This window comes from Xenopus tropicalis, chromosome 6 (genome assembly GCF_000004195.4).
Source record: "Xenopus tropicalis strain Nigerian chromosome 6, UCB_Xtro_10.0, whole genome shotgun sequence".
Lineage (NCBI taxonomy): Eukaryota > Metazoa > Chordata > Amphibia > Anura > Pipidae > Xenopus > Xenopus tropicalis.
In genome coordinates this window covers 54,979,673-55,007,183 of record NC_030682.2, presented here as the reverse complement: position 1 = coordinate 55,007,183, position 27,511 = coordinate 54,979,673, and the positions used below count along the sequence as shown (strand labels likewise).

The window sequence follows — 27,511 nt, the reverse complement described above, 5'->3', positions numbered from 1 at the left end:
TTTGACATTGGAAACCTACTGATATGGCTTGTGACTAAGCTTGTATTTGCATATATAAATACTGTTAGGCCAAATATGTATACATTGTATATAGAATCAGAGCTGTGAAGAAAAGTTACCATTCAATTAACCAAATCCTGCTCATCCCAGAGCATTAAATAATAACGATAAAAGTTATTGTCCAAAAGTTATCGAATCCCTCAAATTAACTAAACTCAGAATTAATATTGATTAGGATTCTTATGCCTTACAGTACTGGACTTAAGGGCTGTGACAGACGGGGAGATTAGTCGCCTTTTCCAGGCTGTGTAGGGGAGTCGGCAGCACTCAGTACATTGCACAGTAGGATATGAACTAGTCAGCAGCTAGACCTGACAGGGAACTGAAGTGTGTCTTTGCTTATGTGAATAAAGGCTGTAATTGGCTATCCCCCTCCTACTGTGCTTCTGGTAGGAAAGGTTCATACCTGGTAGGGTGGGTTTAGAAACCAAAGCACCACATATGACTTCTCACTGGTGATTCACTTTATTGCCTGTGGGACGGCATTTTGGGGAGATTAGTCATCTGCAGTAGGATATATAGGGTGTTATGTACTAAAATTCTTTTAAAAAGAATTGCCAGTAGTATGACTGTATAAAGAAATAAGTCAGAAGCACTTTACAGACAAACAAGTGACCTTACGTATATAGCTGAGCTAAAATATAATAATGCAGTGAGTATTCTGCTTGCATAGAGTTGGAGCCTTTATGATACCTAGCATAAACACAGTGTGGTATATGTATATACAAACTAGTTAATCCATATGATAGAGAACCCAGCGAGTGAAGGTGACTCCCATTTGTTGCTAAAATAATACAACTTTAAGCATCCCCTAGAATCTACTGGGAGCTGTGATTCCATAACATAATGGCCAGAAGTCAGGCATTCAGTTTTGTGCTTATTATTAACAATGTGATAAAAGGTGTCCAAGTCTGGTTCCCTGAGGAAAGGCATTACCTGAGTATTTTCTGTATATAGCCCTTCGGGCTTCTATACATCTTCAGTGGGTAGCCCGACAGGTTTACTTTGATTTGCTGATTATTTGAAACCAGGAAATTGGTTTAGTCGTGTTTGTCCCACACCAACTGATTGGACACTTAGCAAGGGTCCAGCAAAAATTAGTTAACCGGCACAATGAGTGTAATGCAAGCGGGGCTTAGCCCCTGCGTGTTTATTCAAAAAATAGCAGCAACGTTTCGGGAGCATACCCCTTTGTCAGGCATGGGTGTGCAAGGGTGTGCTGGGTGAACTTTCTTTGACACTTAGCAAGGGAACATTTTGCTTTCCAAAGAGCACAAAATCCAGTTAATTCTATACTTTCCTATAAAAATGTCTAATCAAATGAGTGCTAAAAACTGATTTGGATCTTTTTCACTGCATACTAGGTCTCCTGGTTAAAGAGGATACATGCATGCAATATATGACTAATGAGAAACAGATCATTGCATGCATATATTTACAGTTGTTACAGTGTGCAAAACTTGCCTGTAGATGGAGACAAAAGTGCATAAGAGAATGTAATTCAAAAACATTTATAAAGACTTTGTTTTTATGATTAGTGTGAATGAAGTTTCCAGTAAATCAAAAGATCCCAACTTACTAACAGGGTTTGTACTGTCTGCAGAGATTTCTCCTTTCAATTCTTTTTACTAATTATGTTGAAATCCATTGATTGTAATTGTAATTACAATCAGTAGATCAGTACTTTCCAACTTATTACATGTAGTGGATTATTTCTCATGAAGCATGTTCAAGGGCTGGATTAAATTCAAATGATGATGTCATACAATGATGTCTGTAGAGCCTTTGAGCAAATTGGGGGCCCCTTCCACAATTATACGCCATACTCACTGTTACAATAAGCCCCCAACACTTCCTGGTTTCAGCCTCTTTAAAGCAAAGCCATCTTGCTTTTTCCATCTACTGAACAGTTTGATGCCCAGAATGCATATATTTAGCAAAGGCCTGTACGGACCCCAAAATGAAAATTGTGCATATGAATTTTCTTGGCAGGCAATTCAGCTTCTGCAAATACAGCCCCCTGTCTGTGTATTGTGTGTTGTAACACAGCATAACATTACCCCATAGTATATGTCTCCCTTCTCCCTTCCTCAGTCTGCTACTGTTCTCCACCTTTTTCTTCTCTCCTGTTGTCTATACCCTCTCTGGTGCTTCCACCTTCTTAATCTGTAGAATACGTCTCCATTTCTTCTTCACTTCTATATGCACTTTTTCCCAATTCAAGTGCTGGACAAAAGGAACATCTCTACCCAGTCTGCCTTACTGGCATAGCTCAACAGCTCTTAGCTAAGAGTGGACATGGCAGCAGCCAGACCCCAACTGCACCAAGTACATAGAAAAGGATTGCTAAAATTTGACTTTTAGTTGGTGAAAACACCCAACAATATTTCTTATTCACCTGACACTCACTGGGGACTACTATACAAATGCCACTTGGCTTCCCACTGTTTAACAAAATGACTGTATGAATGGTTTGAGTTGAGACCTGCAGCATGGTTTGAAGGCACTGTCTTAAAGGACAAGGAAAGCCTCACAATAAGTGTTGCCCATCTGACAGAATGCATAAAAGGCATACTGAAATCACTTACCCAGCTTCTAAATTCAGCACAATATCCCCTGAATCTCTCAAAGGAACTGGGCACTTTAACAGTATATTAGGATGTCACATACAGTGAGTAGTGTGATCGGGACCAAGACCAAGACTGTGGCGCATGTGCAAAACATCCAGTTTCGGTCTTTCCGGACACAGGAACACCCTACAACCAACAAGATCTGCAGGTTCACAACTAGGTGATGTGCGCACAAGGAATTTAAGGTCTGGAGGATAATGTGTACAGAATCAAGATGGCGTCTGCAATCTGAAAGCAACCAGGATTTTCCTGGACTCATTTTAAAGGGAGATTTCAGGGGAAATAAGGTAACGATTAGCAAGAGGCAGGGGTGGACTACTATTAGAAAAAGTGCAGGTTTGGGGGCTTTCCTTGTTCTTCGAACTGTTCTTCTGTTTGGCCTTCGTCTTTACATTGATAAAAAAAAAGCCAGCTGCAGCCCTCTAACTGTCATTGTATTGGATATTCCTTTGGGTTGAAAATGCTTAACTGGCTAGATTTTAGATCTTCATTAGCAGTCGACTAAGTACCCATGGGGGGCTTATTTATTTTACAATTTTCGAGTTTGTGAATTTGAGTTTATTTTTCTAAATTGAAAAAAACTTTTACCAGCTTGAAAAACTCCAAAAATTTGAGTTTTAGAATATGGCCTGTGATCGATTGATCGAATCTAGCCTGACTCCTTCCTATACAGAAGGAAGGCTAGACTTGATCAGTCGATCGCCGCATAGTTAAACTTCACCCGATACTTTCTCCTGCATGGCCATATCCCCTGAAACTTTCCCTGCGTCGCCATATCGCCTTTGTTGAAATGACCGGAAGCCAAGTTTTTTACAGGTATTTTCTTCTAAAGCATTATAAATAACAAATAGTTTTCAGGATAGGGCAATTATTGGGGGAGGGTAGAATAGAGTTTTTAGTTTTTAGTTAAAAGTTACTTTTCCTTTATTAAGTCTCCCCATATTTCACCTGTTCAGAAGATCTGAAGCCAAACACTGAGAAAAAACGCTGAGCTGTGTAAAGAGGATTCCCTTAATGCATCGCTCCCACATTGGCTGTGTGACCGGGACACTGAAGCCGGCGCATGCGCTGTGGTAGGTTTTAGTGAGAAGCCGGCGTGCTCCACTCCCCTCCCTCTTGCACACACTGACACAGTGAACAGGCAAGGAGCAGGCAAGCGGGGAGCGAGCGGCGGGGTGGGGGTGTTGCGGGGGGTTGATCGGCACGGGGGGTTGATCGGTGCGCTGGGGGGGGTGGTGGTGCGAGTGGTGTTGTTAGATCACGGGGGGTGCGAGCGGGAGAATCCAGGAATCCAAGATGGCGGCCGTGATTGGCTGCAAATAAACTTAAGTTACAAGTAAATTTTTGGGAGATGTGAGCATTATTTTAAAAAACAAATTAACTTTGGGCAAGGGAGCTCTACACTATATTAAGGGCTACAGTAGTAGCCTTTCCTTGCTCTTTAAGGCTGTTAGTAGTAAGTGGGTTTTCAAAATAATATAATGTAATAAAAGCCATCAAATCTTGTTTCTTAATATATCTGCTTTTTGGTTGCTGGGGAAACTGACCCTAGCCACCAGATAACATTTTAAATTCAGGGTTCAAGGGAGCGAGAACTGCAAAGAAAATTATTCACAAAAATGACCACCAGATCCTTGCAAAGGGACACATTTTATTTGCATTGTTTCAGCTTTGAGTTGACTGCTTATGTCTGAATCTGCCCAACCTATGGATATGGAAATGAAACAAAGTATAAGCTTCAGAGCTGCCATATTCCAAATTGATACTGCCATAAATCTGATGACAGTTGGGGGCACATTTACTAACCCACGAACGGGCCGAATGCGTCCGATTGCGTTTTTTTCGTAACGATCGGTAATTTTGCGATTTTTTCGGCGTCTTTACGATTTTTGCGTAAAAACGCGAGTTTTTCGGCGTCTTTACGATTTTTGCGTAAAAACGCGATTTTTTTCTCAGCGTTAAAACTTGCGCGAAACATCGCGCCTTTTTCGTAGCGTTAAAACTTAAAAGGCGCGACGTTTCGACTTTGCGCGCAAGTGTTAACACTACGAAAAAATCGCGACTTTGCGCAACTTTCGTAAAGACGCCGAAAAACTCGCGTTTTTACGCAAAAATCGTAAAGACGCCGAAGAACTCGCGTTTTTACGCAAAAATCGTAAAGACGCCGAAAAAATCGCAAAAAATACGAAAAAGTCGCAAAATGTTTGTTTCCAATCGGAATTTTTCCAATTCGGATTCGAACTCGTGTCTTAGTAAATCAGCCCCTTGGTGTCTGGTAGGGATTGACCACAGGCTGAAGACCAATATAATTTATATTTGGGCTTCATTTTGTAGTGATTTTGCCTTTTAGTGTACTGCTTTCTAGTTTTTCTTTTTTTACTGCCATCTGGTTGCTAGGGTCCCACTTACCTTAGCAACATTGACATGTGTGCCAACCTTGCAGCCTGTCACAGTTGAAATAAGAAAGCCTGTGATTGGCTGCAAGTTTCCTGGTTCTCTCAGTGTCATCACTTACAATGGGGTTGTGCACTAGCACTTGTGTCTGGGATCTTATATACCCCTTGTATGTCTCATTGTTAATGATAACTGATCTTGCACTTAAGCTGGCCATACACGCACCGATAATATCGTACGAAACCTCGTTTCGTACGATAGTCGACTCGCCGATCGGCCAGGTCAGAAAATTTTGATCGGGCGCCATAGAAGGTGCCTGAGCAAAATCTGCTGTCAGAGCTGAATCGGCAGAAGGAGGTAGAAATCCTATTGTTTCTACCTCCTTATCTGCTGTTTCAGCCCTGACGGTGTGTGGCGGATCTGACTATGTTTTGTGCGACCGAAGGTCGCATGAAACATCGTCAGATCGCCACGTGTGTGGCCACCTTTAATGTTATTTGTAACATGCTGTTTGAAGAGGCTGTGTTCTGGATGGTTTGGCTCACTGATAATAGTTTGCTGTTTTTTTCCTGCACTGAGTTAATTAAAGATTGTCCTATAGAGAAGTGCTGTCCAACTTCTGCGGTGCGGAGGGCCGGAATTTCTCTAGCATACATGGTGGAGGGCTGCTAATGGAAGCCAGTTTTGACCACTCCCCTTTTTTTAAACCACACCCACTTCAAACCACACCTATTTTATCACAATGGTGGTAGTGCAGCAAAAACCCAAAAGCTTGGTCCTTACTGCAGGGATATCAAACATCATTCATATGTGAAAGAATTATATTATGGCAGCTAGCCGCAGGCACCTCAACAAACCGCTAATGAGCACTGTCTCACAGTGCCAATTATGACACTCATGTCCGTACACTCCGCTATATGCCGAGGTATAAGTATACTTAGACGCTCTGAGGAGCGCTATGTGAATTACATGGTTCCCGTTCTTGATACACTGCCTCCCTCTGCAGCACAATATTGTGCTTACGGTGCTCTTATCGCTTCCTTGTGCCCCAAGCCGCCAGCCTACCTATGTGTATGAGCGTATAACTTAACAGTATGGACAAACATATACAAATTACCATGGCGCCCTTCTAATTAGAGCAGGTACTGGGAGTTGCAGTTCAGCCTCACAGTGATTCCAGCGCCCTTTCTTCCTTTCTTTGCACACTTGTTGCATTTTATTTATTTCACTGGGATTTCCCACTCCTTTTACACAGGGTGATTCACTTCGCTTGCACTTTCTACTCATTTTTTATGGTGTCCTTTGTGTTTGTTTTATTCAAATTGTGTCTGTACAGTGTCTGGTGTTTAGACACGCCCACTCTATGATGTCATCAAGCCTTGCCACTGCTGGGTTTATCAGGGGGGTTTGATTGCCACATCTGCACTTTGAGAAAGGCTGCTTGTGCGGCCGAAACGTCAGTCCTTGATCTAAATAAAAAAATTTTTTTGTTTTTTGTATCTAAGACCTGAGTGTGCGGCATATTCTTTCTAGTTTTGTATGCTCCCTTTATACTGCACCCAGGCAAATTATTACTTCGTTTTACGTGAGTGCCTGCTTTGACCTGTTCCTGAATGTCATATTAAGATATACCCTTAAATCCATATGCCTCCTCCCCTGTGGATAGCACAGCAACCCCCATACCATAATTACACACCTTAGGGACCATTTAATGGCTATTTCCAACTGTTAACAAACTCCCAGAACAAACCCCTGCCAGGTACACCTCCCATAGGCAGCAAAAGGCAGGCAGAGTATGGCACACACAGGCAGCATTTTGCCTGTCCTATGCTGCCTGTGTGTGCCATACTCTACCTGCCCTATGCTGCCTGTGTGTGCCATACTCTACCTGCCCTATGCTGCCTGTGTGTGCCATACTCTACCTGCCCTATGCTGCCTGTGTGTTCCATGCTCTGCCTACCCTACCCTGCTTGTATGTGCCATACCCTCCCTACCCTATGCTGCCTGTGTGTGCCATACTCTGCCTGCCCTACCCTGCCTGTGTGTGCGCCATACTCTGCCTGCCCTACCCTGCCTGTGTGTGCTATACTCTGCCTGCCCTACCCTGCCTGTATGTGTCATACTCTGCCTGCCCTATGCTGCCTGTGTGTGCCATACTCTGCCTGTCCTACCCTGCCTGTGTGTGCCATACTCTACCTGCCCTACCTGTTTGTGCCATACCCTCCCTGCCATATTCTGCCTGTGTGCCATAATGTGCCTACCCTATGCTCCCTGTGTGTGCCATACACACAGGCAGCATAGTCCAGGCAGGACCTACAATGTCTGAGGTGTGAACAGGTGAACAATGGGGGTGATTACAGCCCAAGACTGAGGTGTGAACACTGCAGACGATGAACAATGCAGGGGTTAAAAAAGATGTGTACATAACAAGGGATTACATTTTTAAACAATACAGGGGGATTACAGCCTGAATCTGAGGTGGGAACCATGCAGGGGGCCAGTTAATCTCAGTACTGATACCATTTAAATCTTACTCAAAGGTAAACCATCAAAGCAGCCAGACAGGTGGGGGGCCACACAGAGAGGGGTCGCGGGCTGCCAGTTGGACAGCACTGCTATAGAGGATTCTTTCTACTGATCTTATTATTCTCTGTAGCACTTTTTTATCCTGCTGTGTTATGTTGCCAAATCCAATTGGGTTGCAACTTGTTAGGCTACTTTCAACTGTGGATTTGTAGAATGTAACAAGTGCTTTTGTATTTAGGCCACTTCTCTTCAACCTTCTCAAGAAATAAAGCCACTGATGCGCCTGTGAGACCAGAGAATTGCTGTTCTCTCTCCAGTAGAGATTCTTTGATATATTCAAGCCCTTGAATATTATTGAATTGTCTTTGCTCTATATCCGTCTTCTTTATAAAGAAATCTATTATTTTGTTTTTTGCTACATTGAAGATCTAGTCATTTTCTTTTCACGCTCTCATTGTTACCTTGTTTAAGACCTAGTTCATGTGCAAACTTCATTTAACATTTACCATATAGTCAGTGAGGCATATATAGTGAGAGCAATATTGGATTTATACAACACCCTGAGGTAAGGAGAACTAAGTTTTGAAGATGAATATGGCTAGAAATGCCATTCTTTATATACTGGACATAATGAACCTGCCTAAAGGTTCAGCATCTTTATAGTAGTAATGACCCAGGACTTCAAAGTTGTCACAGGGGGTCACCATACTGCAATGTGTTAGAAGTGCTGTAAATTATCAAGTAGAAAATGAAGTATAACTAATAAGCTCTATACATACAGTATATTGTGTGTGGGTCCCTAAACTCAGTAACTGAATCGGCAGAAAGAAAGATGGGGAGCTACTGGGGGCATCTCAGGAGGCACAGACCTTCCCTGCTAAAGGGCTGTGGTTGCCTTGCTCTAGTACTGATGCCCAGAACATAATGTACATTTCTGCCCAACTTCTTTAGTTAGGCTTTAGTGTAGGCATCGGGTCAGTGATATAGTCCAACGGCTCCTATGGCATTTAATTGGGACGGCCTCATGGCGCCCGATTAGAAATCCGGCGCTACTTTTGGCTCAACCTAGGTGGGCATATTGGGACAAGATCTGCTTGTTTGGCGACCTCACCAACTTAGCAGATCGCAGCATGTATGACCTTTATATCCTACACTGGCTGAATGAAGAGATATTTGCAAGGTCTATTTAAATGTATTATGTCTAGTTTGCAACTAAAATATGCCTAAATTATTCTGCTTCTTCTAAGAAAGTGATCTGTTGAGGCAATGTAACCTCTGCACTGCTAGACAGGGAAATAATGGCCTGTCCCAAAGGCTAGTGCCACATGGGGCTGATTCTCGACCTGCATTTATCCACAGGCCGAGAATCAGCCCCTAGGCTGGCATCAGTCCTTTCCTGTGCCTGCAGCTGGAGTCATTGTGTTGGTCTGGGGGCAGGTTCACGGAGCAGATTTCGGCACTGAAAACGCACAAACATACATTTTATACCAAAATCCGCTTCATGTGCCTGCATTCAGGCCAAAGCAATGGCACCAGGTGAAGGTACAGGGAAAGGCTGATGCCAACATAGGGTCAGATTCCATAATATGTTAAAAAAAAGTTTAAAAACAATTTGATTTTCAGGTTACATTTCTGTCATAATATTATCACTTACTATAGTAAATATAGTATTGCTGAAATAACAGTATATATAGCGAGTAGCTTATTTTCTGAATAATCATTGTAGGCATGTTGTATATTCCAGCCCACTGAATAACTGACCATTTAGTAACATGGTTTTAACAAGAATAAAAATATAACAGACAAATAAAAATGTTTTTCCTTTTGCTTCTGGGCCCTTAAATGTATTTTATTATTGAAATGGCAATAGGTTCTAGCCCCCAGTGCCTTCTGTTAGCTTGTTTCTATGGCGACTATTAGCATTTTGGACATAAAATAATAAATAAAGGGCATGTGTTAGACAGAATGCAGTGAGATTCAAACACCTGTATAATTGGTTAGTTGCTACTAAAGAGATGGAAACAAAGCTTTCAGCTTCTTGCTGAATTCAGTGTGAAGCCTTTGGGAGAAATGTGATAATGCTTACACCAGCTTGACTATAGACCTCCTATTGTAAAAATATGAGAAGATTATAATTTTTTCACCATGCTAATAATATACTATAGCAGTTATCTTCAGCCTATTGTAGAATCGACATCACCCAGAATGGCAGTAACACAGAGGTTACCGGGCCTCACAGCTAAATTTTAGTGTCCTCCCTAGATTTTAAAAATAAAACATTTTTATGAAATTGCTTATTGGTCAGTTCCCCCCGGGCTCCTTATACATCCTATGCCCCAAAGTCATTACAGAGTCTCCTTCTTCTATAGTTAATCTCCTGCATTGACAGCCAACACCTGGTCTATATGCTATAAACAGCAACAATAAATCTTAAGCTGCAGTAACATACATAGTAAGTTAGGTTAAAAACAGTCAACCTTTTATGTCTATATGAAACCTGCCTAACTGCTAGCTGATCTAGAGAAAGACAAAATACCCCACCTGAAGCTGCTCAGAAGGGGAAAAATTCCTCCAAAAGTTGGCAATTGGACATTCCCTGAATCAACTTGTACTAAGAGCTATTTATAAATGCCATATTTCCTCACTTGCTAAAAAGCCATACAACTCCTTCTTGAGTGTATAATAGTGATTTTGCCTTCTGATATGATGTTGCCAGCTGGCTATATTGAACATACAACATACAATTATTTTCATAATTTAGATATACACCACATGGCTTAGTCCCAACTGCCAAAACTGGATGAAAATGTAATATCACCACTGATACATGAACTTCTGGGGGGCAGGACAGAGACATCTACCATACAACAAATCAAATCTATCTATAGGCACTGTTACCCTGTAAAAATATCTAGTAGTAAATTGCAATCTTTAAATTGCCATTTGTGATAAGTACATGTAAGCTCATGCCTCTGGTAGGGGGGTACATTTGGAGAGGGAGCAGGGTACCGTGGACAGGCCCAGATTTTGTGGGTAGACCACAAAGGCATGCCACACAGGCCATACTTAATTCATTTCAAAGCACCAGGGACATGCAGAAGATTTAAATCTCTCTAACTCCATGAAAATCGTTCTAGATCAACCCAAAGGGCATGTCAAACATTCGTCTGGTTCCATCAGGCCAATTTAAACAGAAGTATACCTTAGTGTACTAAAGGATGAGGTGCATAGTACACTGTCAATTATCACAAGGGAGCCCTGTCTTTAACTTCTGGCATAGGGCAGGCATAAAGAAAAAACAGATTTACATCATCTCTCTCTTGGCTGCTGCTCTATATATAGAAAGAAGGTAGTTGTAGAAGTCTGTAGGGAAAAAGGGATTATGCTGGAACTAATAATCCTGTTATGCACTAGCTGTTGTTGGATGAAACCCTCCGTAACCAAGGAATAAGCAAATGTGCAGGACACTGGTAAATAAGATCCAGCCTTTAATGGGTTCATTCCCTTGAGTGCCACTGAAGGCTACAAAGGTTTGCATTATGCTTTATCACTAGAGGTTCAATATTTTAAGACAAAAATAAGAGGTCCTCTGCACTCACCTATTCAATATGTCAGTATGCTAATGGAATTAAGAAATTCTGTGCATTAAGCTACCAAAAAATGCCCTCCCCTTTTACCAAAACAGGAATTGTTAGTCCATATGTTGCAATATATTCAATCTGGCCAACTATGATAAATCAAAATTTATAAAGAAGTAGTAAGAATCTTAATGAATCAGATGCAAATGAGTGTAGGACTGGCCAGACCAGGCATATTGTGTTATTAATAACTTGCCATAAATGCATTTTATCAGATTACACTAATCTCAATATTAAAGTCTTCAAAGAATCTACATTTTAACAAGAGTTCACAGCAATTTAAATGCAAAAATATTACTGTGCTGGTTCCAAAGCTCCAAATCAGTTTAATCAGATTGTAAAGGTCATTTGATTCTTATTTGCAATTATACAGCAGCATAATAATTCACTCTGAGGCACTGTTTTGCTATTCAAATCATCTCAAAGCAATAAACTGTTGTTTTCCTCATGTGATACATTTTGGAAGTAAGGTTACAGTTCTGTGGAATACTTGTACTGAAGGGCTGTACAAATACAAACTATTTGAATCCACTTCTGCCTTTGTGCTACTGATTCTGTATCACATTCTATTGTGTGTATTTCTGCAGTGCAGCATTGCATATTGCCTTGGAACTTTTGTGTGTGTGCATGATAACTGTAATTTTAACATACACGCATACCCTATATTGCATGGTTGTGACCATACATTGCCAAATATAGCACTGAGAACCAACAGTAATGATCAATCTGTGTTTAACTTCAGCAATATCAGTAACACTAAGCAAAGTATTTTGCAAAAGTTAAAATATTATCATTGGTCATCATCAAGGGGTACAGGGCATTTAGAAATATAATGGGAATTGTTTTAAAACACTCAGCTCTATGTTAAAGGGATGCTACCATTATGTATTACTTTGCTTTCTTTAACCCTACAGTTACTCATGTTATAAAAACATTTATATGTTTTTAAAAAGCTTGCCAGCTCCATATCATTTCTATAAATTTGCAAAATTAGTCCACACATACCCAGTAATTGTGATAATGATTTTCAAAACCTTGACCATGACTGGCCCCTGCAGCTGTACTATCTGTGCTGCCCTGTTGGTTGTTCAGCTCTTTTAACATATCCGGGGTCATTTGCTGACAGGAGGGGGACAAACAAATAAAAACAGTGATGTTGAACACAGTCTGCAGTGTATTGGGACACTTACAGGTATATCAGAGCAGATACCTGTGGCAATTCTGCAACCTGAAAGGTAGGGTACAAAGTACAAAAAACATGGAGCCTGTCATTTTTTTGTTTTTTTCACATTGTTCTGTAGGTAGTAAATGACCCCTATTGTTTCTGCAGTAGATGCTTTTTGACAGCACTTCGTTGCCCACCTACTTGGTTGTCCCCAACTGTCTAGTCATACAGGTTGCAAGATAGGTTTTAAGATGGGCCTTTTCTTATGTTTGGATAATAAAAGATATTAGTAAAAATAGTGTAATAAAAATTAATTACTTTAAATTTATTGCTTCACTTACAAATACCCACCAAACAATGTTTATTGGTTACTCTGCCTGACTACATGCCTCAGTGGAGTGGCCCCTGCTTTCTCTCCTATCTCACAGTGGCCTAAGCTCCCTATCTCCCTTACTGCTACTAACCAGCACAGATGCCTTAAGGTGGCGATACACATTGCGAGGTCACCAAACAAACGGATCTTCTCCCAATATGCCCACCTTAGGATCAAATTAAAACAGTGGGCATAGGAGTTGTCAGAATGAGGAATGTATCAGTGAGCGGATTATGGTTCCCAATCCAATAGAGAATAAATCCGGCCCAGGGGTCTGACCAATTTTAGGCCAGATGTCGGTCAGGGAGGCAGTCAGGGGTGCCAGTACATGGGCAGATAAGCTGCTGAATCAATCTAAAGGACTCGAATCGGCAGCTGAAATCTGCCTGTGTGTGGCCATCTTTAGGCCCTCTTCCTTACTCTGAGGCTCATCTATACTTCTTATGCTGTTCCTATTCAAACCACACTAGGGAAAAACATGTGGAGCTCTGCGGGAGGGGTATGATGGGATTTGTACTTACAGATCAATAACTGAAGCAGGCGGAGGCTTTCTTATCTCTTTGTTTAATGAAGCTTTTGACCATCAATACAAACATAGCTGAACTACTTTAACCCCTTCCCTTGATACTAAAACAGAACTGGCCCGACACAAAAGCAGTGCATCCCATCTAAATGCTGGTGGGTTTGCATATAGTTAATGTGTCATTTGCATCTTTCCATTAAAGAAAAACTGTAACCCCAGAATGAATACTTAACCAACAGATAGTTTATATTACATTAAGTGACTTTGCCAAACTGGAATATAGATATATATATATATATCAGTAAATATTGCCCTTTTACATCCTTTCCCCTGATCCACCATTTAGTGATGGGCTGTGTGCTCCCTCAGAGATCACATGGCCAGAAATAATGCAGCTCTGACAGGAAGTGGAGATGCAAAAGGCTGAACTCTGTCCATTCATTGGCTGGTGTGGCCTAGCATGTATGTGTGCCTTGGCTTGTGTTTGTGCACTGTGAATCCCATGATCCCAGGAGGCGGCCCTTAGTTTTTAAAATGGCAATTTTCTATTAAGGATTACCCAATAGCACATACTACTAGTATATTTTTATGAAGATGGTTTATTTAGATGAAGCAGGGTTTTACATATGAGCTTGTTTATGCAATATATTTTTATAGAGACCTACATTGTTTGGGGGTATAGTTTTCCTTTAAGCCTATTAACTGCAAAAGGCTTTTGGCCAGTCTTTGATATACACGTACCATGCAGTAAAAACACTAGTGAATGAAAATGGACCCATGTAAGCCTAAATTTTTATGCTGAAATGTAAAATATTATACTGTACCTATTTCTAATTTTATTAAAGTTGTTGGACTGGGATGTCTTTTCCATTATTAGTCTTCTAAAAAAAAACCCCATTATTTTACTGTTTTATTTACTACTGTAAAGCAGCTTTTCCAGACTGGTTACCTTGTATAGCAGAAAAAATTAATAGCCTTGCCATCTGTAAGTTATTACATATTAGATACAGGTATGGGATCCACTATCCAGAAAGCTCCAAATTATGGGATGGCCTTCTCCTATAGACTCCATTTAAAGGACAATTCAACCCAAATATAATTTTTTGCCTAATAAAAGAAAACATAATTCTAAGCAACTTTGCAATATACATTCATTACAAATTTGTAAATTATTTTTTTTGCTTATTTGTAAATATAATTGATATTAACACGAGTGCCTGTCTTTTCTATTCTCTGCCCTGGTGGCTCTGGCATTTGAAACAATATTACAGCAGACCTGTCTCGCTGGAGGAGACTGACCTTTGCAACATTGTTTAAAACTTAACCAGGCAATTACATTTACACATAACTTTTAAAGCACTAACAATTTCCAATAAGTTCATATTGGAAAGTTGTTTGGAATTATGGTTTTTTTTTATTAGGCAAACATTATTTTTGGGGTTGACATGTCCTTCAAACAAATAATTCAAATTTTTTAAAAAAATCTATTTTCTTTTTCTCTGCTAATGTTTAAATTAGTTTTTTTACTAGACTAAATGTATGGAGATTCAAATTACAGAAAGATACCTTATACAGAAAACCACAGGTCCCAAGCATTCTGGATAACAATGCTGTATATGGGTCACTCAGAAGCAATATATTCTTAAAAGGAGTCATTTGGGGTTATGTAATAAAAGGCACTAAGTGTGCCCAGGTGCAGTAACCCATAGCAACCAACCAGCAGATACTGGTCACCTGTTTAAAGGCAAACATCTTATTGGTTGCTATGGGTTACTGCTCCTGGCAAACTTAGTGCCTTTTATTACATATGGAGGTAAGTGTCAGAATCAGTTATGTTCCATTGCATTATACAATTCTAAAAATTGCTATTAAAGTGAATTTACTAGTTACCTTTTGCTCTGCTTTAAATACATTTACATTTTTACTCTTACCAAAACAGGTAATTGTTCCATAATGTAACAGAACAGTTATAAGCCATCTGTTTCACTCTGTCTTCTGCCAGATGGCTCCTAATAGTCTTTTATATTTATGTAATAAACCCACTTGTCAACTAGAAAAAAATATCTGCTCATGAAAGGGCACTTGGTTACAACCACGCTTGTCTTCATTCCGTACAGCCTACAAAGTCACTGAGCCTGCTGTCATAAAGCAACACAGAGATATCTGTATTTCTAAGTAAGAATGACATGTATAAACGTATGTATTTAAAGGAGATATGTAGGATACGGCCCCCCAAGGTAATTTACCCGGCCCCCACTGTGATCTGATGCGAGGATGCAGCGGGAAGCAGGAGGACGCAGGGGGGGAGCAGCAGGAGGGAGCGGGAGGGTGCAAGGGGGGAGCAGAAGGAAGTGGGGGAGAGCCGGAGGAGGAAGCAGCAGGGAGCTGGAGGAAGCAGTGGGGGAGCAGGAAGCTGCAGGGAGCTGGAGGAAGCAGTGGGGGAGCAGGAAGCAGCAGGGAGCTGGAGGAAGCAGTGGGGGAGCAGGAAGCAGCAGGGAGCTGGAGGAAGCAGTGGGGGAGCAGGAAGCAGCAGGGAGCAGCCATAGTATGAGGACACTGGGGGAGGACTTTAGTCCAGCCCCCCAACAGTCTGAGGGACCATGAACTGGCTCCCTGCTTAAAAAGTTTGAGGACCCCTGCCTTAAAGTGCCACTGTCCTTTTAAAAGTAAAGCAAGCTCTTGTAGAAAATCTAGTTTGTAAAATGTACAACACATAGAAGCGAGCGTCAATGCTGATAACTCTGGTGTTCACTCTTGCAGCACTTGGACAAAACATTTCTGGCAAGAACTTATTACGTATTAGACAAACTGCAGAGGTTACATTGAAACTAAAGGCCTTTAATCACATAGTTACATGTACAAACATGTTTTTATTTTTACAGACAAAAGGATAGCAGTAGATATAAGGATCTATAAATAAAGGCATACAAAACCTGCGCTATAGTATAAAAAATCGAATCTTACAACAAAATTTCAACATATTAAATACAACAAACATTGTCCTTAATTAAACTTACAACAATATATAGAAAAGTACATTCTACTTACATTAATGCAAATAAAATTTTCTCTGTCCCTGCAGCTGACCATTTGAAGTTATGGCACACAGGGCTTCTAGGTTGGCATGACCGGTAAAGGAAATGAAAAACCTTGTGTGCCATGGCCTTTAAACTGAAGGATATGATTGTCTTTTCGTGTAGAACAAACTGACAGGATAGAACGTGTTTAGACATTTATACCTGTCTCCATAAGCAGAATACAATACAAGGAATGGCCGTGCTAACAGCTAGACCTGTTTTATTTCTCATCCCAGTGTAGAACCAGCTCAGAAATAGTTTAAATATTTAAGTTTTTTTATGTGTCAAATATGGAGCCAAACAATAGATGGTTGAAACCTTATGAAACAACATGGTTTCTCATTCTCTTTATAACATCATTGCCCCACAATACAACATTCACTAACAGTGCAAACTACTGGTTTTGTCTGTCTCACTGTTAGTTCCAAATTACACCTTTATCTTGGTCTAGCCATTAATCTAATGTTTACATTTCCAAAGCTAGAATTATAGTTAGCATTGTACCCTCTCCCATAGCAAATAACATTGTGTGCATCTAAGGCAAAGGATCTGAAACTATGGAGTACAAATGGCTGGGGCCAAGCCTAAAGGCCAGCTAGGGTGAGGTTTGGAATGAATTTCTACGCCTGGAGTATACCAGTAAGTTGGTTATAAGGCAATTGGGATCTTATGTTGGTAGCTGAATGTAAGTAGTCTGATACCCTCTGCGCTAAACAGTTGGTCTTTGTCCCCTAAAAGTAGAAGAAAAGGCTAATAAAGAGCTAATCTCAAGCTGCAGGCATACCTTCAGTTCTCTCAATAGTGCCCTTAAGTCTCCCCATATTTCTCCTATTCAGATGATCAGAAGCCTCATAGGAAAAAAACGCTGAGCACTGTAAAGAAAATTCCCATAATGCCTCACTCCTGCACCAAGACCAAGACTGTACATGCTCAGTTTGTAAGACTATAAAGAAGCTTCCTGCTGATTGGCTCAGATTGCACATTCCTAAGGGGGGGAGGGAGTTCTTAACATTCTTGAGGGAGGGGGGAGCAGGAGACGGGAGAGAGGAGAGAGCTGTGTGTCTCTGGCAGAAGAAAACAAAGAGACAACAAATCCTGTTTCTTTTTCTGTGTATTCTTATGGCTGTATTTATGTAGACCTTTCTGATAAAGCTTACTTAGTTTTTACCTTTCCTTCTCCTTTAAAACGGTTGCTCACCTTCAAGGTAACTTTTAGTATGTTATAGAATGGACAGTTCTTAGCAACATTTTAATTGGTCTTTGTGTTTTATTGTTTTTAATTTATTTGCCGTCTTCTGACTCTTTCCAACTTTGAGATGGGGGTAAATGACCCCAGTAGCCCATAAACTATTACCGAGACTATAATGTTATTGTTTGAGTTACTTTTGATTATTTTTCTTTCTATTCCGTCTCTCTCTTATTCATATTCCAGTCTTGCATTCAAACAACTGCCTGGTTGCTAGGGTAATTTTTACCCTAGCAACCAGAGAGCTGCTGAACAAAAAGCTAGATAATGAAGACCAATTGCAAAGTATCTCAGAATATCACTGTCTACATTTATTTAAAGGTGAAAAGGTGAACAACCCCTTTAAACACAGAAATTTGAAGGCCCTCCCTTGTCATTGTGTTGGAAACAGGGTAAGAAGAAATGCCCCACATACAGGGCCATAACTCCTATATAGACACTTGATGGCCTGTGCCTAGGGCAGCACAAACTGTAGATGCAGCACTAACCGCATTACATGGTGCTTTTCATCCAGCAGTCAAGAAAGGGGACACAAAGTAATTTGCTACTATAACAATGCATTGAAAACACATGGATCCCAATAGATATTAAAAATAATGTTTGGTAGCCAAGAAAACCGTACAACCGTCACCACATTATTAAATTTCACTTGGGTGCTCTGGGGATCCTGGCCAACATTCTCGCAAATCCTGAGATACAAAATAAACATCCACTGCTGGAAACATACCTTGTGCTTATTCCTTTCTCATTTCCCCAGGGAGCAGAGTGTCTCCCCTGATCCTGTGGGTGACACAGCAGCTGCTACACTAGGCATATTACATGCAACTATAATCACATTCACTCCCATACCTCCCAGGGCTATTCAGTGTGCTTTCCCTATATAAATTCAGGGCTCCTGGTTTAAACAAAGTGCAAATTAGTTTCCATAAAACCTTTAGGTCAGATCAATATTATGAGCCCTAATCAGTACAGAATAAAATAAAGTATACAATAAGTTAAAGGGGTGGTTCACCATTACGTTAACTTTAGTATGTTATAGAATGGCCAATTCTAAGAAACTTTTCAATTGGTCTTTATTATTTTTTTCTTACTGTTTTTGATCTCTTTGCAGGGGCGGGCCAAGCCGACCGGGCGCCCTAGGCAACCCGGTCGGCCAACTCCGCCCACCTCCCCGCCCCCCCCGAACGGCACATGTGCGCCAAAGCACAGGAGGAGGGGCAGGGGGGGGCGGTGCGATTCGATCGGTCATTGCCTCCACCGCTAATGTTAAGTGGCGGAGGCAATGACAAAGTAGCACTAGGGGTACGCAGGAGAGGCTCCTGCCTGGCGCCCCTCAATCGTTGCGCCCTATGCAGCTGCCTCTTCTGCCTACCCCTAGTTCCGGCCCTGTCTCTTTGACTTCTTCAACTTCTTTTCTTTGTAGCTTTGCAGCTATTGCTCAGTAAGGCTACAGTTTTATTGTTATTGTTACTTTTTATAACTTGTTTTTCCTATTCAGGCCCTCCCTATTCATTTACCATCCACTCATTCAAACTGCTCCTTGGTCGCTAAGGTAATTTGGACCCTAGCAACCAAATAGCTGCTGAAACTGCAAACTGCAGAGCTGGTGAACAAAAAGTGAAATAATTAAAAAACTACAAATAATAAAAAATTAAGACCAATTACAAATGATCTCACAATATTACTCTCTACATCATACTAAATGTATGATATACTGTATTTAAATATTCAATTTTTGGTGGCTAAAAGTAGACAAGTATAAATTAGTGTATTGCACAGGCTTCTGCATTGTCCAGAAAAAATAAGTGAATAATGGGTATTTCTTTCTCCACGCAGAACAACAAAAGGTTTGGGAAGGGAAGGCTACTTGCTACTTGTCCTTCTCTGTTCCATACCGTTGGGTAAGAAGCCTGCAATGATAGGGACAGGCCAGATGAGGGCAGCAACGCTCCACACAATGATGACGAGAGTCATGAAACAAGCTACCAAAGTGGATTCGATGGGCTTGCGGTTCATTCTCCATCCCTGCTCCCCTCTGAGTTCCTCTAAAGTGAAATCCAGGCAGCAGAAATTCAGCGACTCCCCTTGCAGGGGGCTGTGCGGGTCAGTGGCCGCGGAGATGAAAGAGAAGGCGCCGGAGGCCTGTGAGTGCCTCAGGTGGCCGCTCCTTCTGCCCCTCGCCCATCCGCAGCCCAAGCAAAGGCGAAACTCCTGCTGCGCCCCGGACACACCCAAGTGCTCAATGACCAGGGGGGACACCACACGGTTGTAGGCGGCTGCAAAGAAAGCCCTCCCGTGGTTGTTGGTGGAGAAGAGCAACAAGTCGCACTGGAATCCCAGTTGGCGTCCCCAGCGCACTAGCAGCGAGGTGAGCAGCAGTCTCTGCACGGTGATGTTGCACTGAGCCGGCCCGGGCTGCTGCTGCTGCTGAGGCTGGGATGGTGACAGAGCTAGGCTGTCTCTGCTGCGCTCCCAGGTGTTCCCTGGAGAAGGAGGGGGAGAGGATGGGAGACTCCTGCTCCCTTCTCTTTGGCTTTCCCCCTTAGCCCCCAGGTTCTTCTCAGTGCCGCTCTCCTTCCCATTGCCTAAGTCCGCTTCCAAGTTCGCCAGGGAGCGGCTGGAAGAGTTCATAGGCAGAAGGAATACATCCTCCTCAGTGTGGCCCTGCTGGCTCCATCCCTGGGTGCAGATAATTGCCAGGAGAGAGAGTGTCCCTCGGAGAAGGCTGCAGGGAGGGCAGCGGCTCAGCACCCTCATGGCACAGTGCGACTTATAGAGGCAGCTGCATGCTTATAGGCAGTCGCACAGGGAAAGTCACACAGGCGGGGAACAGAAAGCCTGGCAATGCGATAGCTCCTCTCCGCCTGCGACTCCCCCCCCCCCTTTCCCTTTCAGCTTTTGATTTAGATGATTACAGGATTACCAGATGATCCTTCACTTTCTGGATCCCCTCCCAGTTACACAGACTCTTTTACCTTTGGGGGGGAGGGGGTCTGAGCCAATAAACCCCCAGCACCTTCTTACATTTAATATGAATGTATTACACAAGTTTATGTTATGGAAACTCCATAGTTTGTGAGTAGAAACATGATTTTAATGGCTATTTACTCAAATTCCTCATTTTCCCCAATACCCAAACTATATTCAGCGTCCATCTGAAGCAGAACAACAATGCAGTGAATAAGGCAGTGTGATGTGATACTGCATGATTTTTATAATGTTGTCAAGTATTTGCCTGATGCTTCTAAATTAGATTCTACTTCTGATCCCCATGTTCCCCTATGAGGGGGCTGCCATATTTGTGCAGCAGGAGTCCATCAGCATTAGAAGCTATAACTGACAGGCTGAGAGGACAGTCAGGTTGGCAAAACAGTCAGGTGTAGGGACTTCAAGTAACAATTACTTACAAAAGCAGCTCTATCAGCAGAAAAGGATCGTAGTTTTTTAGTGTCAGTATCACTTTAAAAAGATATTCATTGTCCCTATAGTAGAAGCTAGGCAAATTAGGTCCATGTAAAAATAGCAGTTCCTCTACTTTACATTTTTATTTGCATTATAGTTGCCTTTATGGACTACTGTTGTTTTGATTAAGCAGTATCTTGCCCCCGCACCGAGGTTCCCAAAATGTTCCACTGCTGTTGCTGCATTAGACACCAGGGGACCCACACAAAGCCAAAGATATGGCAGGTTTACATCTGACATTGCTTTGGCTTTGTGTGGATCCCCTGACACTTAAGGCAGCAACAGAGATTAAGCATTAGGTGATATTATTCTTGAAAAAAATGACATTGAATCATAATAAATATATTATTATATTTCCACCATTCAGGTCATAACATAGCATTTCAGTGTTACAGCCTTGGCACACACCATGTATAGTTACTGTAGGTCCCCACAAAGTAATGGAACCTTTCCTTGCTCACATGGCACTAGTCAGTGCACAGATCTGTAAAAGATAGTGAGCTTGTTCACTTGTCATAACTGTCACACGCAGAACAGCTCTTGTGGTGGCTGTTGGCAGAGGGAAGAGACAAAAGCTGGCATAGTTAGGGTATGTTTCTCATTAGGCAGATATAAACAAAATAACTTTGTGATGATTATAGTCCTTTAAAATGTAGTTTTCTACATATATCTGAAATATAGTACAGATAATAGCCATGCAGCATACTCCAAGGGAATCTGTGTTCAGTGTCTAACATGGGATTTTCATGTATATAATTATATAGATCAGTGATTTAATTCCCCTGTTTTGTTTAAACATATAATCTCCTATATTGTTCACACCTTTTAATCCCTGCATTGTTCACCTCAGGCTGTAAACCCCCACATTGTTCACCTCTTCACACCTCAGACTGTAGGAGCAGTGCCAGTATTGTGTCACTGTATGTACTGTGTATGGCACACACGGGCAGCTAAGGGCAAGCAGAGCATGGCACACACAGGTGGGGTAGGGCAGGCAGAGTATGGCACATACAGGCAGCATAGGACAGGCAGAGTATGGAACAACACAGCAGAGTGGGGCAGGTAGATTATGACACACACAGGCAGCATAGGACTGGCAGAGTATGGCATACACAGGCAGCATAGGACAGAAAGAGTATGACACAGGCAGCATAGGATAGGCAGAGTATGACACGCACAGGCAGCATAGGTCAGGCAGACTATGACACACACAGCAGGGTAGGGCAGGTAGATTATGGCACACAGGGGCAGCATAGGGCAGGCAGAGTATGTCACACACAGGCAGCATAAGGTAGGCAGAGTACTGTCTGTGTGTGCCATGCTCTGCCTGCCTTATGCTGCCTGTGGGAGGGGAACCTGGAAGGGGTTTGTTCTGGGAGTTTGTTAGTAGCTGGAAATAGCCATTATATTGTCCCTAGGTGTGTAATTATGTGTTGGGGGTTGCTGTGCTATCCACAGGGTAGGATGAGGCATATGGATTTAAGAGTGTGTCTTAATATGTCATAAAATTCTTTCACATATGATGGTTGGTATCCCCACAGTGAGCACCAACCATTTGGGTTTTTGCTGTCCAACTGGTGCCCCCCCACCTGTCTGGTTGCTTTGATGGCTTACCTTTGTGTAGCAGTGCGGGGGGTTGCTGTGCTATCCACAGGGGGAGGAAGAAGCAAATGGATTTTAATATGACATAGTATAATTCTTTCACAGATGAATGATGGTTGATATCCCTGCAGATAGCACCAAGCATTTGGGTTTTTGCTGTGCTACCACCATTAATGTGGGCATGGTCTTGTGATAACATGGGTGTGGTTTGAAGTAGGTGTGGTTTAAAAAAGGGGAGTGGTCAAAACTGTCTTCCATTAGCGACCCTCCAATATTTATGCTAGAGAATTTCCACCCCTCGGCACCACAGAAGTTGGACAGCACTGATATAGATTGTAATGTGATGCTGTCTTTAAAATATTCTGCATTCAAATAGTGGGCGATACATTAACTAATGCCGGATTTCTAATTACGGCACACAGAGACCCCCTCCACACAGGATCACACATATGCGCATCCATTTAGCTCACATATAGAGCACTGGGGACAGGATGCAATGAAGTTTTCTGAGCGTCCTGTGCCCAGTGATCCATATGTGAGTGCAGCTGGGTGGCATGCTGCCCCTAAATTTGTGCCACCCTAGGCCCAGGCCTGAAGGGGCATATTTAAGACGGAAATTATTATTGCTATCACATATTCCAGAGAACTGTTAGTAGGTAAGTACTAACTTAGTACACATTTTTTGGCTACTGTAAGCGCAAAAAAAGGATTTTTCTTGTTTCTATAAGAATTCAAGTATGTGTATGTTTGTACTGGAGCATAGTTTTTATTTTATTTCACTGACACTGGATCAGTAGAAAGTTGATGGAATAAAAGGGTCAGCTATACAGTGTTGTGTGTTTTTATCTGACTGCTGGATTGATATTATGGCATAAGGATAAAATACAGTATACTCTTAAATGCTTAAAAAACTTGAAACAAAAATATATCCTGCCTTTAATATTCTACTGCATTAGTGTTTTTATATTTGAAGTTTATTTATTTGAACTACAACATTCACTTCACAGATAAAGCTTTTTACTGACTCACAATGATGTCCTTCGAGATGGACCTTAGCTTATGGTGAATGACAGAAGAACAGAAGAAGGTCCAATTGCAGCTCAGCTTGGGAACAAGGCTCCCCAAACACTGTGTTAACAATCTAAAAAGAAGAAAAATTATGAGTGCCAACAGTACAGTTTATAATAAAAAGAAATAATTTTTGTTGTCGTGAAATATACTTACAAAAGTGGAAACGTTACACTCCCAAACTACTGAAGAACTACTGAAAAACAACTAAAAAATGCTGTAGATTTTAGGAAAGAATCTAGAATAGTATGGATACCATGAACTTAAATTGCAGGTAAGGCCATAAGACAGATTTGCAACTAATTATTTTATTGCTAAATATTGGTGGGACTATTGCAGTTAGATTGATATAGCAATGACCTCATTCATCTGTAACCATTCTATAAGGGGGACTTCGCTCAACATTTGGGTAGGGTCTAGGGTGAATGCTTGCTTAAGCATCTGTAAGCTGAGGTCTGCCTGTCAATGCTACATAATACTCAACAAAAACATTTCCTATAGATTAATACAGAAGCTGCACATAATGATTCTGCTTGGGGGATCCGAGATGAGTAAGTTTCATTACTTTTTCCCACTTTCTTACATTATACATCGGAACTAGGAGTATGTGATGTTATTCTCAAGAAGCTGCAGATAATGACTCTGTCTGGGGGATCTGGAAAGAGTAACTTTCAGTGCTTTTTCCCACTGGCTTACATTAAAAATTGGAACTGGGGTAAAAATTGAGGGGGGGGGGGGGGTGATTCTAACACCTTTGGTTTAGTTTAGAAAGCAGTGACGTGAGCATGTGATGCTATTCTCAAAACTCAAGTTTGAAGTCTAAAGAAACCCAGGTCTAATTCAATTTATTAAAACTTCATACAACTATCACAAGATGCAACAGATAGAAAAAGATGAGAATATTTTTCATAGAACGACAGCATTACATGTTACTTAGAAATTCTCTTTCTCTCCTTGGTAATGCAGTCATACAAAAAGCAATTCATGACCGTGATTGTAGATCTCAGAATTTCAAGTATTCACAATCAATGAGCTGACTCATTAAAATTTGATCTTATTATTTTACTTTTTCTTCCAAGAAACAGGATCATCGTGCAATGCATTTAATAAGGTCAAAGAATTCCAGAGAGAATCTTTAGAAAGAGCTTAGAAGCTTCTCACACAGTTCTTCGGTGCTGTAAATGTGGCTACAATAAGTAACTGATGCTAAAGGTCAATTTAAAAAGGCTAAACCATTTGAGAATTGCAAATACTTGTTAATCTGTACTAAACCATTGGGGAGGATGGGTTTAAAACAAGATAATGAGAAGTCACAATGCATAATAGTAGTACAAATCACACCACCACTGCCTGGGTTTAGGATCTGTGTATTTAAAAGTAGTTAATGGAACCCAGGATAATACCCTATTCTAACGTTTGTTTCATGTGGCAATTGTGGCGTGAAACAAAATGAAATATTTTTTTGTATTATTAATATATATTAATATGTATAACTTCTGTATGTAAATCAAAACTATTTGTAAGGTTTAACAGAAGAACAAAATATTTCTATATGAAAAGCAACCCTCTTTTCTACTTGTTAATTTACAAACCGATTGTAACCACCACTATATAAGTATTTATGTTTGCTAGAATTCTGCCTTCACTCAGTTTAAATCCTGTTGGGAATAAGTGGGAGCAGGTGTAAGGATTCTCTCTCACTGGGGCTGTGACAGTAAAGAAAGCATACGCATGAGCTCACAGTCTCCTGACTTGATTTAAGTGATAGTAGTTTCATCATGAAGAATGTATCTGCCCATGCATTGGCTTTCCCGTGGCAGGCCTGAAGGAAATTTAATAATGTGTTCACCAAACTGTTCTCTTTTATGATTATGTTCTGGTATAATGCTAAGGACCTGTAAATGTCATAGTACTTTAACCCTAGGCAATGAAAATTAATATTAGGAAGTCTGACAGGACCGTAGCTCAACAGAACAAAAGAGAAGGAATTTTATAGTATAAAAAGTAATACAAAGAGAAAGGCAGTTGAACAGTGAGATTATTATTTTTATTATTAACATCCCCACAGTGCTGTACAAAAAATGAGTTTCTGCATTGGACATGCAGAATTACAACCAATAACTGATACAAGAGGTGAAGAAGGCTGTTCTTTTTTGTCTTGTAGCAGATAAAAGGGATTCAATATTGCATATTAATCCATAAAAGAACTTGGATGCTGATACTTATTGCACACTAGTATTGTACACTAGTTAATGGACAAAGTCAAGGGGAAAGTGTTTTTACCTTGTTTTACATGGAATAGTGTAGATCTGCTCATAGGGTAAGTAATTCCAAAATGATCAGCATTGTGCAGGATTTATTTAATTTCTTATTCATTTATGTTCTAAAGAAGCATACATGGTAGCTGATCTTTATGACCAGTATTCCAGCAGCATTCTCATGGTCAAGGTTGGCTTTATAATAACAGACTGTATGCCGTGTTTAACTATAAATCTATCCACAGCTGCATGCGCATTTCCCCTGTTGGCCAATAACGTAACTTTTAGTGCTGGGGCCAAGGTGCAGACTGAGCAACTGCCCCCCCCAGACACAGTTTCACCATGGATTTACAACTATCACCTAAAGGGGGTTCTGCTACAGGGCCTTGAGTAATAAAATTGTCAGTCTAATTTTTGAAGGCATAGTCTTACATGCCCGATTATTAATAGACCATGGGGGTGATAAGCCCCATGGTCTATTAATAATAGGGCATGTAAGACAACTACTGTGCACATCTTTAGTATATTTTAGATATGGATGACACCAGCAATAACCACATGCAGTAGGAGAGGCAAATAGCATACGATTGATTCTGACTGCGAACAAGAGTTACATCTGACAACCTCTTACCAATGTTCTTGTTTTATTCCTGTGAAATGAAATAAATCTTTGCACATTACTGCAAAATATTCTTTGTTTTGTTGAGAACCCTATCTAGTTATTATCAGCCAACTCTATACACATTTCTCACTCTCTTTTTGTCTCCACCCTGTGGGTGGCCTTATTTTGGCACCATTTTCCTAGTGTTTTGTGGGAGTATTAGTTATTACATACACACTGATTATTTTTTTTAACACCCTAATGGGCTGAAAACTGATTCCTTTCATGATGGCGTTAACATTTTGTAAATATAGATTTCTCATTTTTTTGTGTGTGTTTAGCCAAATCTTTTCAGAAAAAAATGTATACATACAGTCCAAGTATCATAGATGTGTTTCATAAGGACCAGCACACTGCTATTTTTATTTAAGATCATGTATTATATAAATGCTGTATCTATAAAAATTACATAGAAAAATTATACAATTTGGACACAATTCCATTGCCACTCATAGCCAGTGCTGCTTCTGCCATTAAGGCGAACTGCACTATCTGCTTTAACAATTCCTACTTCCCTTCATCCTGGTCTAGGGGATTGTGTGGTGTAGCATCATAACTGCTGTCTCAGTTGACAGGACCAGGAACATATCTGCTCATTGCAAAAACTCTAAAAAATAGCACAAACGTACATAGTGGGCCTTATTTAGTAATGTGTGAGAGTGTAATTCACTCATATAAGGCCAGAACAATGGGTAGGCAGAAGTGGCACATGCCTAGTGCATAACAAGGGGGCGCTGGGTATGTACCCCTTTGCCTAACCCAAGTAAGGCTTTCTGAATCTACCTCACTGCGTATCGCTATGACTCCAGGGAGGAAGGGGATCACAGG

The 27,511-nt window shown here is 41.0% G+C and overlaps 1 protein-coding gene and 1 long non-coding RNA gene across 2 annotated transcripts in view; one reads left to right on the top strand and one right to left on the bottom strand.

The window, feature by feature from the left end:
- The window catches only part of LOC105947665, a 30,585-nt gene extending 3,883 nt beyond the window's left edge, over window positions 1-26,702 (top strand). Inside the window, exon 2 of the long non-coding RNA XR_001171096.3 lies at window positions 23,704-26,702. This is a non-coding gene — a long non-coding RNA (uncharacterized LOC105947665). The remainder of the gene's footprint in view (window positions 1-23,703) is intronic.
- tmem158 (uncharacterized LOC100490665) lies at window positions 19,299-20,500 on the bottom strand. The gene has a single exon (XM_002938309.5). It carries the CDS (start codon window positions 20,387-20,389, stop codon window positions 19,496-19,498), a length of 894 nt encoding a protein of 297 aa, XP_002938355.2. The 5' UTR covers window positions 20,390-20,500; the 3' UTR covers window positions 19,299-19,495.
- Window positions 26,703-27,511: the final 809 nt, after the last annotated feature.